The sequence below is a fragment of the Oncorhynchus masou genome, chromosome 1, assembly GCF_036934945.1.
Source record: "Oncorhynchus masou masou isolate Uvic2021 chromosome 1, UVic_Omas_1.1, whole genome shotgun sequence".
Classification (NCBI taxonomy): Eukaryota; Metazoa; Chordata; class Actinopteri; order Salmoniformes; family Salmonidae; genus Oncorhynchus; species Oncorhynchus masou.
In genome coordinates this window covers 69,804,292-69,823,935 of record NC_088212.1, presented here as the reverse complement: position 1 = coordinate 69,823,935, position 19,644 = coordinate 69,804,292, and the positions used below count along the sequence as shown (strand labels likewise).

Sequence of the window (19,644 nt, the reverse complement as noted above, 5' to 3'; positions counted from 1 at the left end):
GGCTCCAGCAGCCTTCTCTGGGGTGTTGGCAGTGGGCAGGATGAGACCAGAGACCCACAGCATGGCATGACTAATGCAGCAGCCCTCCTTACAACACCGGCCTGTGTGTGTATGTGTGGTGTAAGAGCATTTAATGCAATGTATGACCTGTTGATTCATTCATGATGTTACAACAAAGCAGCAACACATCCATAACACAATAAGCCCAGAAGAAAATGATACCCAGGTTACATTTCTCTGTGGTAATGATGACCAGAGAGCTGAAATGTGAGCCCAGCTACAGCGTTACAGAGAGGTGCTGAGCAGACAGCTCAAATCTACACTAAGATCTGATACCCACACGCACCACCATGACTCCTATTACAAGGAAACACCATTTATGACCAGCAGTCATAAAAACATTCCTCCTACACCACCACAACCGTTACACTGGTTAAAAGGCTTTTAAAGGGAGACTTCATTGTTTTCATTGTAAAAGGCTTATCTGATCTAAGCGTTAACCTTTTGAAAACACACCAAGTCTACCTGGCTGGCCAGTGTAAAGTGAGAGACAGGGTCATGCAGGGGATGGCTAACAGGCAGGGTTTCAAGTGGACCTGGTTGAGGGCAGCAGTTCCTGTCCCGGGTAGACGGTCCGTGACATTAGATCCAGCCACATGCACCAGCGACCTACAGGAGTTATTCAATCTGCTGAACGCCAGTCGACACCATTTCCCTGAGCGCTTGCACAACAGTGAACAATGAACCCAGTTCCAGCTGCCAGAAACAAAAGACACCAACTTTCCCTTCCCACACGCTGTATCCTTCACAACCAAATATTTATTGAGGAATATCCTTTAAGTGTTTCAGTGTGGTTGATCGTTTTTAATTTCAACAGCTCAGAGTATTAAAAACAAGCTTCAGCAGAATTCTCATGTCTCTGTAGCATGGGAACTTTTCGATACTCTGACTGACAAACACATGGCCAAATGTATATGGACACCACTTCAAATTAGTGGATTCGGTAATTTCAGCCACAACCGTTGCTGACAGGTGTATAAAATTATATATATATTTTTTTTTAAATCGAGCACACATTCATGCAATATCCATAGTGAAATATTGCTAGTAAAATTGCCGTACTGAATAGCTCAGGGACTTCCAAATTCTGCCCTGGTCAACTGTTACGTACTGTTATTGTGAAGGGGAAATGTCTAGGAGCAATAATGGCTCAGCAGCAAAGTGGTAGGCCACACGAGCTCATAGAATGGGACCGCCGAGTGCTGAAGCACATAAAAATAGTTTGTCCTTGGTCGTAACACTCAATACCGAGTTCCAAACTGCCTCTGGAAGCAACTTCAGCACAAGAACTGTTCATCGGGAGCGTCATGAATTGGGTTTCCATGGCCAAGTAGCCGCACACAAGCATAAGATTAGCATGTGCAATACCAAGCTTCGGCTGGAGTGGTGTAAAGCTTGCAGCTACTGGACTATGGAGCAGTGGAAACTAGTTCTCTGGAGTGATGAATCACGCTTCACCATCTGGCAGTGCGACGGACAAATCTGGATTTGGCAGATTCCAGGAGAACTCCACCTGCCCGAATGCATAGTGCCAACTGTACAGTTTGGTGGAGGAGTAATTATGGTCTAGGGCTGTTTTTCATGGTCCAGGCTAGGCCCCTTAGTTCCAGTGAAGGGAAATCTAAACGCTACAGCATACAATGACATTCTAAACGATTCTGTGCTTCCAACTTTGTGGCAACAGTTTGAAGGCCCTTTCCTGTTTCAGCATGACAATGCCCCAGGCCTAAACTCCCAACATCAGTGCCCGACGTCACTAATGGTCTTGTGGCTGAATGGAAGCACGACCCGCAGCAACGTTCCAAAATCTAGTGGAAAGCATTCCCAGAAGAGCAGAAGCTGTTATAGCAGCAAAAGTGGGACCAACTCCATATTAATGCCCATGATTTTTTTAATGATATGTTTAACCAGCGGGTGTCCACATACTTTTGGCCATGTAGTGTACCTACTAAGAGGTTTGGGTGATTCATCTCAGCTTCTTTGTAACCTCGACTCCATCTAATATTTTTAGATGGTAGTAGTAGACCTACAATGGGGCAAAAAAGTATTTAGTCAGCCACCAATTGTGCAAGTTCTCCCACTTAAAAAGATGAGGCCTGTAATTTTCACCACAGGTACACTTCAACTATGACAGACAAAATGAGAAGAAATAAAATTCAGAAAATCATATTGTAGGATTTTTAATGAATTTATTTGCAAATTATGGTGGAAAATAAGTATTTTCGTAACAGCCTCAGTTTGTCGGGGAATGGACATTACCAGGTGTCGAAAGCGTTCCACGGGGATGCTGGCCCATGTCGACTCCAATGCTTCCCACAGTTACGTAAAGTTGGCTTGATGCCCTTTGGGTGGTGGACCATTCTTGATACACACAGGAAACTGTTCAGCAGCATACCACCCTGCATCCCACTGCTGGCTTGCCTCTGAAGCTAAGCAGGGTGGGTCCTGGTCAGAAGAGCAGATGCTGGAGGCCCAGTAGGGGGCACTCTTTCCTCGGGCCTAAAATAATTATCCCAATGCCCCAGGGCAGTGATTGGAAACATTGCCCTGTGTAGGATGCCATCTTTCGAATGGGACATTAAATGGGTGGCCTGACTGTGGTCAATAAAAATCCCATGGCACGTAAGAGTATGGGTGTTAACCCCGGTGTCCTGGCTAAATTCCCAATCTGGCCCTCATACCATCCCCAGCTTCCAATTGGCTCATTCATCCCCTCTCCCCTGTAACTACTCCCAAGGTCATTGCTGTAAATGAGAATGTTTTATCAGTCAACTTACCCAGCAGTTTTGGTTTGTCATACCATCATTTACGCACTCCATGTGAGCAATGAGCATGTGTCTGGTTTCTCTGTCTCGTTAATGTTGACGGAGCACATACGCCTGAGCATTCAAGTGCTTCTCGCAAATAGGAAAGTGCCCATTTAGGGATGTCTGATTATCTAAACTCACCACCACGAATAAGCTGGCCTTCTCAGCCATTTTGTCTTCACTTCAAAGTAAGTCAACAAAGTCACCCCCCCATTTTTTTTACCTCCAGATTATTATATTTCCTAACAGTATTTAAAAAACTATTTCCAACATACTTCCCCTCAATAATCAGCATCGTTGATAAATAGGCTATGGACATGTTGCGTGTATGTTTCTATTTTAATTGTCATAAATTTCACCTTCATACTACAGCATAACTGTTGCCTTCATACTTTCCTTGTAAATTTATTCCCTTATAGCCTATCCGGAAAGCCGAAGTTAGGCCTAGATTTTTTCACTCGTTTTAAGGAAATTATAAATATTTGCTTGTGTCTGACATATGCTGGTGGCTTTGATGGACGCAGGTTCTTTTCAGGGGAAGTTTGGAAAAGCTTACAATTTTTCCTACCATTTTTACCGATCTGCGTGACAATTATGATTATTTATTGTGTGCATTATTGTGAAACAGTTTCATTTCAAAATAACGTTTGTATTTCTCAAAAATCATTGTCATGTGGTTAAATCATAAAAATCTAAAAGTTCAAATTCAACTCAGGCGGGAGCACCAGCCTCTGCCATTTGGACGCATTGATAGACTGTGGTCCATTGGCAGCTAAAGAAATGAACACATGGAACTCAGACATAACATATAGGCCAGTGCAGCAGTAGACCTAGAACTGCCATCGTCAACCTCAAGCAGGCAAATAAAAACAGAAAATATCATGTTGAAAATTCTGGTTCATCTCTCTATTTCACCTCCCTGCCTCACTTTGACTTGAGCTATTGCAACATTGTATAAAATCATCAACTGGGTCCAGCCAGAAGCTGGTGCTAGCAAACTTGAAACATTGTATACAACTAGCTATTTCTTGGCCTTCAGAGTTTCCCGCACCAGTGAGCTCGGGACAGATGGCTGTTTTTTTAATGACGTTTCCACTGGATATATGGAATCATCAGATCATGATATTTAGCTTTTACAAGGAGGCTTGGTGATTAGAGGCCCGGGAGTGTTGGAAAGATTTTTCAAATACTAAAAGAACTATCTTTTGCAGTAGATGTGAAAAAACCGACATAACATTCTGTGAAGTGAAGAAAAAATGACTGGGAAGCTCAACTTATTAATGGTGGAGGAGGTGAGTTATGAAAGAAATCAGACATGGTCAATTGGGCACTTTCCTACATTTTGCACACAGCAAACGTGAGAACTGTAAATAACACAAGCATTAACAGAAATTCATGTAACCAAATGACAGGGATTAACATTAAAATTGCCTGATTTTCAAAAGCTAGGCTACCACATGGGCAATAGCAAAAATGTATTGCAGGCCGGCACTGTATAGCCTAGGCTACTATTCTACTTGGCACGGCTAGTAGGGCTGCAATTTTTCTTCATCTCGCCTAGGGCGACATATCGGCCAGGACCGGGCCTGATCAGCATTGATTAGTCTATACATTTAGAAACAATTCCGTATCAAATTATACCATGCCAAGTTGGAGAGGATTGGCGCATTATCCATGACATAACATAAGTGCATTATTGGCCACAGAGCCAGAACAACCTTGTTGACCGCTGTTGAAAAATTATTTTTATTTTATTTTTTAAGACTGATTTATTTCTTTGCTGGTAAGCAATGAAAGCTTGCATTTATAAAATAATGTCCACATATAATATTTTTTTACCAAAGTGCCATAGCCTATAGCATTCTACACACCCACGCATCTAGGAGAGGAGATGTAGAAAGTTGAATAGACAGACTAAGTTAGAAAAACAATTGCTTAAATCATTAGCAAACACTCCCGCTATTAGGACAACTTTATCTACATGAAAATAAAGTTAAGAAAAATCAAATAAATCCCAAAATGGATGTAGGCCTGTTGTCAGTGTATATTTGTGTCCCCTCAGTACATCTGGCTCTGGTTACAGCCCTTGTGACCTGTGACTGGTTCACCTCAGTCCTTCTGCCCTGACCCATCCCTGTCCTGCGGGAGAGCAGGGGGTTAATAGAGACTGGAGTTCCCATGGCCCCTCTCTGGTCCCTGGCTCCCTCTCTGGTCCCTGGCTCCCATGGTCCCTCTCTGGTCCCTGGCTCCCATGGCCCCTCTCTGGTCCCTGGCTCCCTCTCTGGTCCCTGGCTCCCATGGCCCCTCTCTGGTCCCTGGCTCCCTCTCTGGTCCCTGGCTCCCATGGCCCCTCTCTGGTCCCTGGCTCCCATGGCCCCTCTCTGGTCCCTGGCTCCCATGGCCCCTCTCTGGTCCCTGGCTCCCATGGCCCCTCTCTGGTCCCTGGCTCCCATGGCCCCTCTCTGGTCCCTCTCTGGTCCCTCTCTGGTCCCTGGCACCCTCTCTGGTCCCTGGCTCCCTCTCTGGTCCCTGGCTCCCTCTCTGGTCCCTGGCTCCCATGGCCCCTCTCTGGTCCCTGGCTCCCATGGCCCCTCTCTGGTCCCTGGCTCCCATGGCCCCTCTCTGGTCCCTGGCTCCCATGGCCCCTCTCTGGTCCCTGGCTCCCATGGCCCCTCTCTGGTCCCTGGCTCCCATGGCCCCTCTCTGGTCCATGGCTCCCTCTCTGGTCCCTGGCTCCCATGGCTCCCTCTCTGGTCCCTGGCTCCCTCTCTGGTCCCTGGCTCCCATGGCCCCTCTCTGGTCCTTGGCTCCCATGGCCCCTCTCTGGTCCCTGGCTCCCATGGCCCCTCTCTGGTCCCTGGCTCCCATGGCCCCTCTCTGGTCCCTGGCTCCCATGGCCCCTCTCTGGTCCCTGGCTCCCATGGCCCCTCTCTGGTCCCTGGCTCCCATGGCCCCTCTCTGGTCCCTGGCTCCCATGGCCCCTCTCTGGTCCCTGGCTCCCATGGCCCCTGGTGATCTGGGTGTCCACTCCTGATGTAGGCTCCAGATGGCCGCCTGCTGACAGCCTGGCTTTCAGGAGAAAATGTTTTTGTTTGGGAGTCGGGGTGCGGCCATCCCAGCCCGGCTCTGTCCAGAGGTTTACCTCATACTCAGGTCATGTCTCTTTAAGCAGCGCCAAACCAAAGCTGCTTTTGCAATGCAAAACGTTTCCACCCCAACTACTGACTGTTCTCACAGGCCAAGTTGAGGGTAGTTCTGAAGATGATGAAAGGTCATTTTCCTCTTAAATAATGCTCTGCCTTCAGGCTCATCACCAAAAAGGTTACGAAAAGTTATACGTGTTCCATAACCATCAAAATGTCTCATGCCTAAACTCCAACTCTGGAGCAAAACAGAGTTGATCACACCATTCGCAAGATGCCAGACACACTGATTAATATCTTTACAATGTCATGGATGTCAGGGGGCGCAGCGCTCATCTATAGGGAGCAACAAAGGCCACAGACAATGCAGAGGTCATCTGTTAACCACCAAAGAGGTGGGAGGACTAAGTCGCATTTCGACACTACGAGACCATCCATCTCAAAAGGGCCAACTCCCATGGTGAGGTCTAAGAGGCACGGTCGCGGTGATATCATTACGGCACTTCAAAGCTACGGAGTCTAAGAGGCATCCTGCTCTGGCTGTATAGAAGCAGCACGCTCCCTTAGACCCGTCAGCTCTCATTGGCTAAAGTAGGCCACAGCCGAGACCACAGCACAGTCACAGGCCTGTTAAAGATTGACACAGCGATTGCACAAGTATGCCATGTTACAAAACACTGCAAAGCCATAATGCAATATTTACCACAGCAGATCTATAGCCAAAGAGTTTGCAATACAGTCTCTCCAAACAAGGGAGTGGTAACTCATGAGGTGACTTTGTTGGCTTACCACACTGGGCGCTAACAGTTTCTCCAAGAAACCATATCATGAGAGTGTCCTTGTGTTCAGGCTGTGAGAGGAAAGGGGGAGTAGGGGTTGAAGAGGAGTTTGTGTTTGAGAGAGGTTGTATGAAGAGGGGTGAGGGAGCATGATAGGGGTGAGTTAGGTTATGTTTAGGACCTGAACTGGTGCTGTGCACAGGAGAAAGCACCTTTGTGCAGTCGAGCTGAATTCTGCCTAGTGGTGCCTCAAAGACCATCAGCATGCCATTTTCTCCCTGTCACCCTCGCCCAATAACTTCCTCATTCTCCAGCAAATCACTTCAAACCCCTGTTGACTCCCAGTCAATAACCTGGGCTCCCCAGGGACCAATTATGGGCTGTGTGAGTCCAGCATCTCCTATTCGAGCCTGAGGTTCTGTTCCACATTAACTATAGCTAGATTTTAGGGGGCTAGAGAAAGCATCAAGAGTAAAACAAAAAGGGTCACAGATGATTTATGGCTGGTGGAGTGGCCCAGGTCCAGCAGCTAGTAGAGAGACTTGAAGAGTTGGAAACACACACAGTTCCCATGAACACTGGATTATATTTCAAGATTCCCCTCTGTCCGATTTGAGACATGGCAAAGCTATTTATCAAAACCAACTTCAGTGAACATAGTGTGTGTGTGGCTGCTTACATAGTGTTTTTCTGCAGCGGCAAGCATTCATCTGTCCTCAGTGGCACCAGGCCTGGTGATTTACAGTAGGTGCAGGGAGTTCTGGCACTGCACTACAATATGCCCATGGACATTTGGAACCGCTGCAATGCGCTCTTACAATCCCCAAGTCCTCATTGTCCATCTCTATGCCAGATATCAACTGCTAAGAGATGAGCATCCGGATGTGTTTACTTTGCATGAAAAGTATTTTGTTGTTTCGCACAACCACAAGATGAAAACAAATGTAAAAGCACTGGGAAGGAGACAGAGCAGAGAGAGACTTCTGACAACAGAACAGAGAAGTCTAGAGCGAAAACAAGAACGATACAGATGGGAAATCTAACAGATAAACACTCCGGATGCCTGTTGTGTACAGATAGGCCTCCAGTCTTGCTACATGCCGTGTATAGGCCTTAGCGTTCCATAGTTAGCCATGCCTTTAGGAAATTGATGTCAATCTTTCCCAAGGCAATTACACAATAAAAGAATTACGCTTTGACTCAGATTTTTCACTTTTAAATGTATGCCAAAGAAAATAAACATATATTCAAAGTTTAACTAACCATACAACTCTAAGCACAAGAACTACTTTGAACAATTTACACAGAAATGTTTACAAAAACAAATTTTCTGGAATAACTGTGCAGATGCAAAGTATGGTAAAAGAATTATAGAAAAATAACATTTTCCAAAACCTTAAATATATCCATCTGCTACGAATTAAGATTAAGTCTGCAGAAATAATGGGTTGTCAACTAAGACATGACACCTTGTAACCAAAATGTTATATCATTGGTCCCTGAGCTGTACTATACAGAAATTCATAATTATGGATATGAATATCATTACCTTCATGGTGAAGTAGCCTGAATTGGTACACAAAGGTAGAAATATTTCAAATATGTAGAAATATTTGGGTATTAATCTACACTGGCTATTATCGTAATGAACTCTGCCCCCAAAACAAGACCACATTTGGTTGGTCCGGACCAAATCTGAACCAATCATATACATCTGTTTTTCACAAGTTTGAACATCACAGTAGACACACCGAGGAACGTGCCCATTAATATATAATATATATATATATATATATATATATAAATAAAAGAGAAAGAGAGGTTGTCCAGGCTTTTTTCACAGTCTTGCTTTGACCACCAGACAACAGAAAGAGGAAGGAAAACAAAGTTGCGCTGAACATAACAGTACGCCAGCGGAAGGGAGGACAGTAGCAGGTGACCCAACTGTGGTTTGTGACTACCATCATCTCCCATTGTAGCCAATTCAATTGCAATAATTCTGTTACTAATAAGCCTTTGCTTATTCCTAATTTGTAGGAGGGAAAATGGTTGAAAAATGTATGCCTTCATTTCTCAAAAGGATAGACTCTAAGCCTTCATTTTACATGAGCCTATGAACTTCACATGTTGATGCTCATGGGTCCTTTTAGGTGGAAATGCCCCCCAGTAACACTAATCACGCCCAGTCATGGTGCAGGTCTGTAGCAGCACTGATTAGAATCAGCCTGTCTCATGATGGCAGAGATAGACCATCCTTCCCCATTAGATGATGTATGGGTTTAATGCTAGGCCTTGTGGTTCCACGTAGTACAGAAGGGATAGAGTTCTCTTAACACAACACAGGCACAGAGTTGGAGGTTCAACCAGTGAAATGAACTGGAGGCTCCTGTTCTTATTATCATCATGAAAATATTTGACCTTCTCTGATCAGGGTAGCCCACCTTGCACTTCCTCATCCTAGCTTACACTCTGAACACAGGAAGCGTTCACATCATCCATTAGTGACAGAAACCACAGCGCTCGTTGAGAAAAAAGGAAACGGCAGGGTTCTGAGAAATGCTGGATTCTACTTTGATGTGTGTGTGCAGGAAGAGATGAGGCATTTATTTATTAATCAGCTTCCTTCCCACATCTGTCTATAAATAATCAAAATAAGTTGTCAAAAGAAAATGGGACAGGAAAGGCAGATTTTGTTAAAGATCTGTACACCAGTAGCAAGACATTTGCAACACTTCTCAAAAAGGAAAACAGCACAAACCTGTTCTAAATTCCTGGGAACTCTGAAAGTAGATGGAGAAAAGAGAGACATCCATCATGCAAACACTGCTTTTCAAAACAGCTCTCAACTTCATATACAAGTGTGTTTAACTTCTGGTATTCGACTTACCCCAAAGCCAATGACGGTGCCAAAAGGTCACCCATGTTATAAAAGCCAGGGTGAATCACTCTATAATGACAGCAATTGACTGTGGATAGGAAAATCAGGAGTAGGTAGAAAGAGGACCAGAGAGATGAGACCATTAAGCCAGACAGGGGCAGTAAACCACACGAGACGAGGTGAGCCCCAGAAGTAGCAGACTATTCAAGCAGAGGGACAGGTTTAACACCAGGACACCGAGCCTCATCAACAATGCAGGCTTTATGAGCTTCGGCCGCGACGGGAGTAGAGGCGTCTCGGCCGCGACGGGAGTAGAGGCGTCTCGGCCGCGACGGGAGTAGAGGCGTCTCGGCCGCGACGGGAGTAGAGGCGTCTCGGCCGCGACGGGAGTAGAGGCGTCTCGGCCGCGACGGGGGAGTAGAGGCGTCTCGGCCGCGACGGGAGTAGAGGCGTCTCGGCCGCGACGGGAGTAGAGGCGTCTCGGCCGCGACGGGAGTAGAGGCGTCTCGGCCGCGACGGGAGTAGAGGCGTCTCGGCCGCGACGGGAGTAGAGGCGTCTCAGGCAGGCCAGACACAGAGCTTAGGCAAAACACCCAAGGCTGAGAAACAAACTACTGCAGTACACCTCCATTCTCAGAGCTCTAGCACACAAAAAATATATATATATATATATATATTCTCGGGCCATTTGACCATCTATTTAATCCACTTTTAACAGCGAAATTAGAAAAAGGTGCTTGTGTTTTTAACAGAGACATCAGAGGCTCATTACTGTAAAAAGCAGTCAGGGGCCAGAGCTGCCGGGTTCCAGGGGTGGAGGGGAACTCTACAGGGACAATCAAGGGGCCGTAAAACCCCCTCAGCTGCAGCCTGTGATCCCCCTGCCCTCCCTCCCTCCACTTCAATACAACACCAGCCCCACACCACAGCTGGGGCATGCCATTCCTCACCAGATCTTGCTCACACAACCCTCATTTCCTTCACCATCAGTCCAGGGAAGGCAGAATAACTGCTTTGATTAGAGATCTACTACAATTTATTTTGCACAATGACTGGCGACGGATGCCTCACTGCATCAGGAAGATCATTAAGTACGCCTATTTCAATAGAGAATCTCTGCATGATGATATTATCGTATTTCTGCATGATTGTTTTACCTCCTTTAATGTTAATGCATATTAATGCAGGTGCGATTAAAAGATACTGCACAAACTATGTACTGTTGGCTGAAGATGTGACTGTTCCATGTAAAGGTGTAGTCATAGTTCTGTATGGCCTCTGTCCACGGCCTTCTATACAGATAGATAAAGCAGATGAACACATACTAACACTGATCCACATGGTAATGAGATGAGTGTGGAAGGCCTTCAAAATACAAAGGGATGGAGCCCCCCAGCCTTAACCCCCCCCCCCCACACACACACACACACACCACCCATGGCGAGTTCAGGACCCTCCCTCCAGCACCCCCTCGTAAATGTAAATTGCTGCTCCCCTCATTACAATACTCCAATCATCTCACACTTCATTCAGCCGAGCAGGCCATACAGAGCGCCTCGCTCCCTCACTTTTAGTGCCCAGTTGGTCCCCTCTCCTTAGCCTAATGGTCTATTTTAATGAGTAGGGGGGCTGCACACGTTGCATCAACAGCCCATCAAGTCATCAACCTTGCCTGATGCCGTTTGTGGCCTTGTCTTGTCCACAAAACAAACACCGCTGTGGTCAGTGCTGCTCTAGGTGCGATGTTCAAACTTCCGGGGACACATTGGCTGGGAATTTCTATGTTTGCAGGTTTCATGCCACGTCACCCTGTGAAAGGCCTTTTCCTCCTGGCAGGTTTATGGTTTGGGTCTGAGAGAGTTATGGTCACGCAGTGCATCACCAAGCTGATAAGAGACAGAGGATGAGGCATGTAGAAACTACTAGTGAGGTGGCTGATCTGGGTGTCAAGATAATGTGTTTACAACAGCCTATGCAGATGTCAAAACACTGGTTTTCCTGTAGCCACGTTGGAGGTGGTAGAGTTATAATATCACACACACAGTGACTGAGTATCACTTGGAGTGTAAAGGCTAACAGCATAACAGGGTCAACTCTGTCCTCTAACTGCAGCACACTGCAATTGAGTAAACATGAAGGCCAAATATATACCATTAGAGGGGGTACAAATACCAAGAAAAAAAAAGTGCCACACTAGTAGAGGAAGTTGGCTGCCTTATTACTCAAGAAGAGTCCCGAGGGCAATGGAAGAGTTATCTAAATGTCTGAGAAGACTCAAATACCACACTGCTGCGGAGAGAAAAAACATAACTACATTTCAGACTCCATTTCCAGACTCTGACAACTCTAAAGTGGAGGACAAGAGCTTATAAAAGATGAAGTGTTGTGATTACAGCATGTCCCTCCCAGCTGTAGGTCTGGGGCTGGGCCAGGTATAACCATGTAGAGAAAATAGTGTTGTTTTGTAGAGCAAAAGGTCAGAGTAAAGCACATTAGCCGAGTAGAGTTACTGATGACCAATGAGGCTTGGCTAAACTTGGCTCTGGTCAACCGAGTGATGCCCAAAACTTCTTTCAACATTTTGGCTCAAAACAGCTTTTTAAGTCTCCAACAAGTTCAGATCCCTTTATGGTGATGGGACAAATCTACTCAGCAGTCATACAGACAGAGACGCCCACACACAGCTCACAGTATCCTGAAAACAGTCTGAGTAAGTGTCTCTAATGGTCATGTCTGGATTCCTTATTCCCTTATGGCCAACACATAGTTAATGGCTTACTAGTAATCACAGTAAAAACAAGGCCATTGGACATTTCACAGTGAGATTACTGATTAGTCTGCACTCTGCGTCTCGCAGCATAAACAACATTCCTGATGATTGGTAAGAAATACAGTCAGAATACAGGCCCCTAATCACAAATGGATGCCCTGTGAAGAGGTGGGGTCTCGTCTTGAAAATGTAGAGGCCTAACATCTGTCAACAGAGAATAGAGACACACAGGACAAGCCTGCCCCAGGGCAGGAAGCCTGGCTTCATGTCCGACCAAGCTCTTCAATTACTGTCAATATCACACAGGGAAAAGAGGGGTCAGTTGGTGTGGAAGAAGGAGCTACAATCTCTTACCGGGCCCTCCAGATATCCACTACTGTCCCTGGTTGGCTGACTGCAACAGAGGTAACCTAACTACCACATGTGAGGGCCAGTCACCAGTCACACTGGCAGGGCAGGCTGATTAAACTCTCCTTAGATTCCGTCAGAAGGAAGAATTACTGGGTTCCCCTTTCCATTAGGACCAATCAGTCACCCACACGTCAGCCGACAAGCCCACACCACTACCAATTACTGACATTATACATCCACTAAACACTACCTAGGAGTCAGTGGGAGGGAAGGTTTATCTTCTGACCTTCCCATAGCCCAGAATAGAATCTGTTCATGGATGCAATGTAAACCAATTATAAAGAAATCAACTAAAAAGAGAATATTTTCTTGCAACCATTTTGTGTTTGTTTGCTAGCTAGTGATTTCACAATCCTCCCCAGTTATTTTCCCAAAATATTTTCCCCAAAGGGATTAAGCAATCTTATTTCATCTTTCTCGCTAGCGAGTTTTCAGAAACCATTGATTGATTTTTTTTTTCAATTGCAACCTTTATTGAGTCAGTCTGAGCTCTAAAGAGGTCTAAGCTGATGTTTACTATGTGGTTCAGATCATTATTTGATAAATCAACATCAATGCCCATGGCATTAGTATAAAACAGACCTTTAAGCAAAAAGCCTTTTAAAGGAAATTGACTCACAGACACTACATTTCCACAGGAGGCAGCATACAAAAAAATCTGGATGTAAACTATTACAGAGAGTCATGTCAGAACAATAAAATCCCGACTAAAAAGGTATCACCTTATAATGTCACCGGAATAATTATCTTACACACAGATCTATCCCATGACCAGGTGCATAATGAATGATTTCTAACTGGAAGACATGAGATCTAGTTGCCTAGCAGGATACAGGCTAACCAGGAAGGAAGCTATTAAAGCTAAATGTGAAATGGATGCAAAAAGACAGAGGCAAAAAAACTAAGTATTTCTACTCATCATGCCCCCATTGAAGTCTTGGAGCAACCAGAGAATATAGTGGCTCACTTACAAAAAGGAAATGTTTACATTTACTTTACACCCGCCCACTGGGGCCTCAACAACAAACTATCCCAAGTAGAGCTTAATTATTCATAGATTGTCCTCAAAACGGAAGGAAGGAGAGGAACAGTGAAAACCTAAACCCTGGTGGTGCTGCTCATAGGATCAGAGTCCCATTCCTGTCACTGCCTGTTAGTCTTCCCTCAGCCGCACCGTGCAGTTCATAGTTCAAAGTCCCATCTCACCCACGCTATGATTGGGCGTTCCAGTCAGGAAGCTCCTGTCGGATCATCTGTTCCTGACACAAACACACAGCTCTGCTTTGCAAACAATGCCACAACACAGCGCATTGAGGAGACGAGAGGGAAGAGTCTGATGGCTAGTTCAAAGAGTTCTGTTAACACCACATTAAATGTACCATGACTTGCCTCTCATCTGCCACAAAGGAAGAACACCACAGAAATAAGTTTGTGGGATGTTTCATTGAAAAGAAACAGAAAAGTATGGAAGACTGTGGTAGTGTTGAGAATGCTAACGTGTCAGAGAGACGAGGGAGGTCATTTTCTGATGAACTCTTTTACCACAAACAAAACAGCAGGCTGAGCATATGGCAAACTTTGAAGGCCTCCTCCCCTTAAGCAATGAGATTAAAAGCTGTATGAAAAGCAGAGAGATGAGTGAAGCTTTCAGGACAATACAGAGATCTCTACAGACACACACAGGTGTGTGATTCAACCATTTCGCTACACTCACAATAACATCTGCTAAAAACGTGTATGTGACCAATAAAATGTGACTTGATTCGTATGGAGGTTGTGGTCAGCCACTCTCAGTAAGAGAGTAACAGAAAATACATCTTACCCAGAAAGGCAATACTGTAGTCATTCAGGTAACTGTGTTTAGTCTGTTTGGGTGAGTCATTTCTCTGGAATGGATGAACTGAAACTAAACAGTCAGAGAGGGGTTTCTATAAGGACCACTGCCTCTGGTACACTAATATTTAGCCTAAATCTCCAGAAGAAGCACTGCATTGTGCAAGTTATATGGGACATAAATGCCATACAACATTCTCAATATTACTCCTATACATAATATGTTTTTAAAAGATACAGTTGAAGTCGGAAGTTTACATACACTTAGGTTGGAGTCATTAAAACTCGTTTTTCAAACACTCCACACATATCTTGTTAACAAACTATAGTTTTGGCAAGTCGGTTAGGACATCTACTTTGTGCATGATGCAAGTAATGTTTCCAACAATTGTTTGCAGATAGATTATTTCACTGTATCACAATTCCAGTGTGTTAGAAGTTCACATTCACTAAGTTGAATGTGCCTTTAAACAGCTTGGAAAATTTCAGAAAATGATGTCATGGCTTTAGAAGCTTCTGATAGGCTAATTGACATCATTTGAATCAATTGGAGGTGTACCTGTGGATGCATGTCAAGGCCTACTTTCAAACCCAGTGCCTCTTTGCTTGACATCATGGGAAAATCAAAATAAATCAGCCAAGACCTCAGAAAAGAATTGTAGACCTCCATAAGTCTGGTTCATCCTTGGGAGCAATTTCCAAACGCCTGAAGGTACCACGTTCATCTGTACAAACAATAGTATGCTAGTATAAACACTATGGGACCACGCAGCCGTCATACCGCTTAGGAAGGAGACGCGTTCTGTGTCCTAGAGATGAACGTACTTTGGTGCGAAAAGTGCAAATCAATCCCAGAACAGCAAAGGACCTTGTGAAGACGCTGGAGGAAACAGGTACAAAAGTATCTATATCCACAGTAAAACGAGTCCTATATTGACATAACCTGAAAGGCCGCTCAGCAAGAAAGAAGCCACTGCTCCAAAACCGTCATAAAAAAGCCAGACTACAGTTTTCAACTGCACATGGGGACAAAGATCATACTTTTTGAAGAAGTGTCCTATAGTCTGATGAAACAAAAATAGAACTGTTTGGCCATAATGATCATCTTTGTGTTTGGAGGAAAAGGGAGGAGGCTTGCAGGCCGAAGAACACCATCCCAACCGTGAAGCACCGGGGTGGCAGCATCATGTTGTTGGGGTGCTTTGCTGCAGGAGGGACTGGTGCACTTCACAAAATAGATGGCTTCAAGAGGAATGAAAATTATGTGGATATATTGAAGCAACATCAGTCAGGAAGTTAAAGCTTAGTCGCAAATGGGTCTTCCAAATGGACAATGACCCCAAGCATACTTCCAAAGTTGTGGCAAAATGGCTTAAGCACAACAAAGTCAAGGAATTGGAGTGGCCATCACAAAGCCCTGACCTCAACCCTATAGAAAATGTGTGGGCAGAACTGAAAGCATGTGCGAGCAAGGAGGCCTACAGACCTGACTCAGTTCCATCAGCTCTGTCAGGAGGAATGGGCCGAAATTCACCCAACTTATTGTGGGAAGCTCGTGGAAGTCTACCTGAAATGTTTGACCCAACAATTTATAGGCAATGCTACCAAATACTAATTGAGTGTATGTAAACTTCTGACCCACTGGGAATGTGATGAAAAAAATAAAAGCTGAAATAAATCACTACTATTATTCTGACATTTCACATTCTTAAAATAAAGTGGTGATCCTAACTGACTTAAGACAGGGAATTTTTAATAGGATTAAATGTCAGGAATTGTGAAAAACGGAGTTTAACTGCATTTGGCTAAGGTGTATGTAAACTTCCGACTTCAACTGTAAGTATTTTTTCTGCTCTAGTAAAGTGATATAATTCAATTGGTTCCGAGTGCCTCGGAGGCTTGGCAACTTCCAAGTGTAATAAATATTTAAGCCAATTTGGGGTCAGGTATTTTGGCACTAACAGGCAATGTGGGAAAAGCGGTCGAGATCAGCACTTTCTGCAGTAGATGTTCCCTAATTATTCACTTCGACAAAAAACCCACAAAGACACAAACAAAAGAGGGTAAAAAAAATCCCCAACAACTCACATTGCCATGGTTGACGAAGCCATGTTTACTGGCAATGCGGTCAGCCTCGTCTGGTCCTCCAGCGATGTGGACGGCCCATGTGTTGGTGTAAACCCTCTGACCAAGGGCCATGCCCAGCCCAGACACCAGCAGGACCAGCAATGGTCCCAGCAGCAGCCGTTCAGCCAGCCATGACCAAAGGCCCATGGAGGAGGACGGAAGGCCCAGAGCCATAGGGTCCTACAACAGCGAAGTCCCAGAGCTCAGAGTCTTTATGATAGGCCAGGGGACATACAGGGGTGCAGAGAGACGTCACAGGACAGTCACTGCACCGGGATCACCTAAGAAGAAAGAGAGTGTTACAACATGTAGCAGAGCTCAGCACAATGAGAAAAACAACTCCAACAACGTCTATTCAGAGCTTTGTAATAGTGAGCTGAAGCAGCATGTATTGTCAGAAGGAAGACAATCCTGCCAAGTTTTGCTGACTTGTTACATCGCAACCATGACAACAGCATTACAAAAAGGAAAGCGGAGTGACGTGAAGATGTCAAAATTCACAATGGAACAATACCAGATTAACAACAGACTTGAGTTGAAGGAGTCCAAGGTCCTTTCTTCTCCCTTTCAGTGAAGCTATGACAATTAAACACGTATTGTATTTGGAATTACAAAAGGCACTTTGAAAGAAAATAATCATTAGTTTAAGGAAAGGAGTCCATTCCAATTTCTATAGCATGAAAATGTTGATTGCAAATAAAGACTGTGTGTGCGTGGGGGGGGGGGGGGGGGCAGACTTTTCAACTGCCTGTTCACCTGACAAACTAAAAACAAATCCATGACAGTTGAAATATTATTTTCCTCCTAACCTTGCTTTTCTCAGCACTGGAGGAGTGGATGTCTCTTACCATGCATTATGCAAAGCTTATGGATCACACATGTACTATTCTACTTCCCCTCTCCTTCTGTAAGCCAAGATAGAAGACCTTCGCCCAGCAATGACCAAAGGTCACTCAGCAATGACTAGTCTAGGTCTTCATTAATGAGAAAACTTTTCCAAGTAAAATGGCATTGTGAACTGGAATCATGAAAACACTGTCCAACCCCATAGAGATCCTTAACCACTAGTTTGAGAGGTGTTCAGAGTGAAACCAATGAATAAATATAGCACAGCTGACTTCAGAGAATGAGGTTGAGACTGCTTTGAAGCTTCCGTGCATCCATTACTTCTCCAAAAAGCTACAAAGAACACTGGCCCTACCTGTTCCTCAACCTTCCAAGAAGATTTTTCATTGAACATAACATTTCATTTCCAGCTCGATCTTCCAAAAGGAAATCGGATGATGATGAGTCACGGAGAGAGTCCGAGAGAGAGAGAGTGATGGGGAGATTTCAGCTGGTCTTCCCTATGAGGATGAGTGTTAGCCATTGGCAGTCAGTTATGAGACCTCAGCTGGGATGGGGCTCTGGCTGAGGAACCTTGGACACTCGTAGGCTCAAGCTCCACACAGGAAATTTGAAAGAAGAAAACATGAAAAAACATGCAAGGCTCGGCTCCCCTTTGAAGCGCTTTCGGCAATTGAAACCCAATAAATGCAAATTACAAAGCGTCTGGAAAAAAGACAATGTCTTCAAATGCAGAAACAATGCAGAGAGATAGTGTTGCTTGGCAAGAATATGCTAAATGAGAAGCTGTGTGAAAAATCCTGGAGGATTAAACCCATTTAAGCTTAAAATAGCAGGCAAAGGTAGAAAGAAGCATGGCACAGTTAAAATCTCTTCTATACTGATCTAGCTATAGACCTACTGGCCGTTAGTTACAAATAACTATTCTCCAAATAAAACTACTTCTGACTGCGCCTTTCAGACAATTTATAGGGATGAGGAAAAATCCCTACTGACTCATACACTTACTCATAACTAAATGTTTAAGTTTGTACTGTAGCATCCTAATTCCATCACAAATATCATTACATAAAATAAACCAAAGCTTCTTCGTGCCCAAAGATGTATGATCCACTTAGAGAATTCTTTGCAATGCTAAAGACCCAATGCAGAGGTCTAGATTAAGCATTGGTTTAAAACCTGCTAAACCACATGGTCAGGTTGACATTAGCTTCTGGCAAAACAACTTGTTTATCAAGCTCAGAGACCAAAACATTCCAGTCTAAAAGGCTACAAACAAGACTAAATACTTATCTGAATGAACATTTGATGCATTCCAGGTTATTTCATTCAATGAAAACATTTCAAAGAACTAGTTGAAATACTACTAGTCCCTAGGGTGTGTGAAATCCATTGACAGAATGGCCATCAAATCCCTGTCCAATACTCCAGGCAGCGTGTTCTGTTACAGCTGTTCCAATAGACGCGACAAAACATACCCACCTAACAAGCAGCAACATTTCCACTTTACGCAATGCCTTGTTCTGCTGTTGTACTGGCCAGCAACATCATTGTATTTTATTTTAGAGGGGGTGATGAATCTTTTCATCACTGAAGATTTCAAAAACAGCTCTATACAAAAAGTACCAGTATGAAAATAGTCAGGTGGGTCAGCTTCAGCTTCCAGAACGGATGTATTATTCTGACAGAACACTTGGCCAAAGCCACCAAATACAATGCCATTTTAACTATAAATGACAAAGTACCACACTGTTACAATAGCAGGAATATGCCCAGATTGACAGCTCAAGAAACAAGAAACTGACATTCCAATTATTCCACAGTGATGATTGACATTACTAGCTTCAGAGAAAAAGTTCTGAGAAAAAAATACATGGCAAAACAATGAAAAAAGCCTTAGCTCAGTAATGAGAAACATTTAAACCACATAAAAGCCATTATATCTCGCTCAGACACACTATTTGGCCCATTGTTCCCTAAACCTCAGTGC

The 19,644-nt window shown here is 44.4% G+C and overlaps 1 protein-coding gene across 2 annotated transcripts in view; it reads right to left on the bottom strand.

Moving 5' to 3' along the window:
* Positions 1 to 19,644, bottom strand: part of LOC135549747 (furin-1-like) — a 101,713-nt gene that overhangs the window by 79,527 nt on the left and 2,542 nt on the right. For both annotated transcript variants that reach the window (XM_064980021.1, XM_064980013.1), the window contains exon 2: positions 16,770 to 17,089. In XM_064980021.1, coding sequence (XP_064836093.1) covers positions 16,770 to 16,982 — 213 coding nt within the window. In that variant the 5' untranslated portion in view covers positions 16,983 to 17,089. The remainder of the gene's footprint in view (positions 1 to 16,769; positions 17,090 to 19,644) is intronic.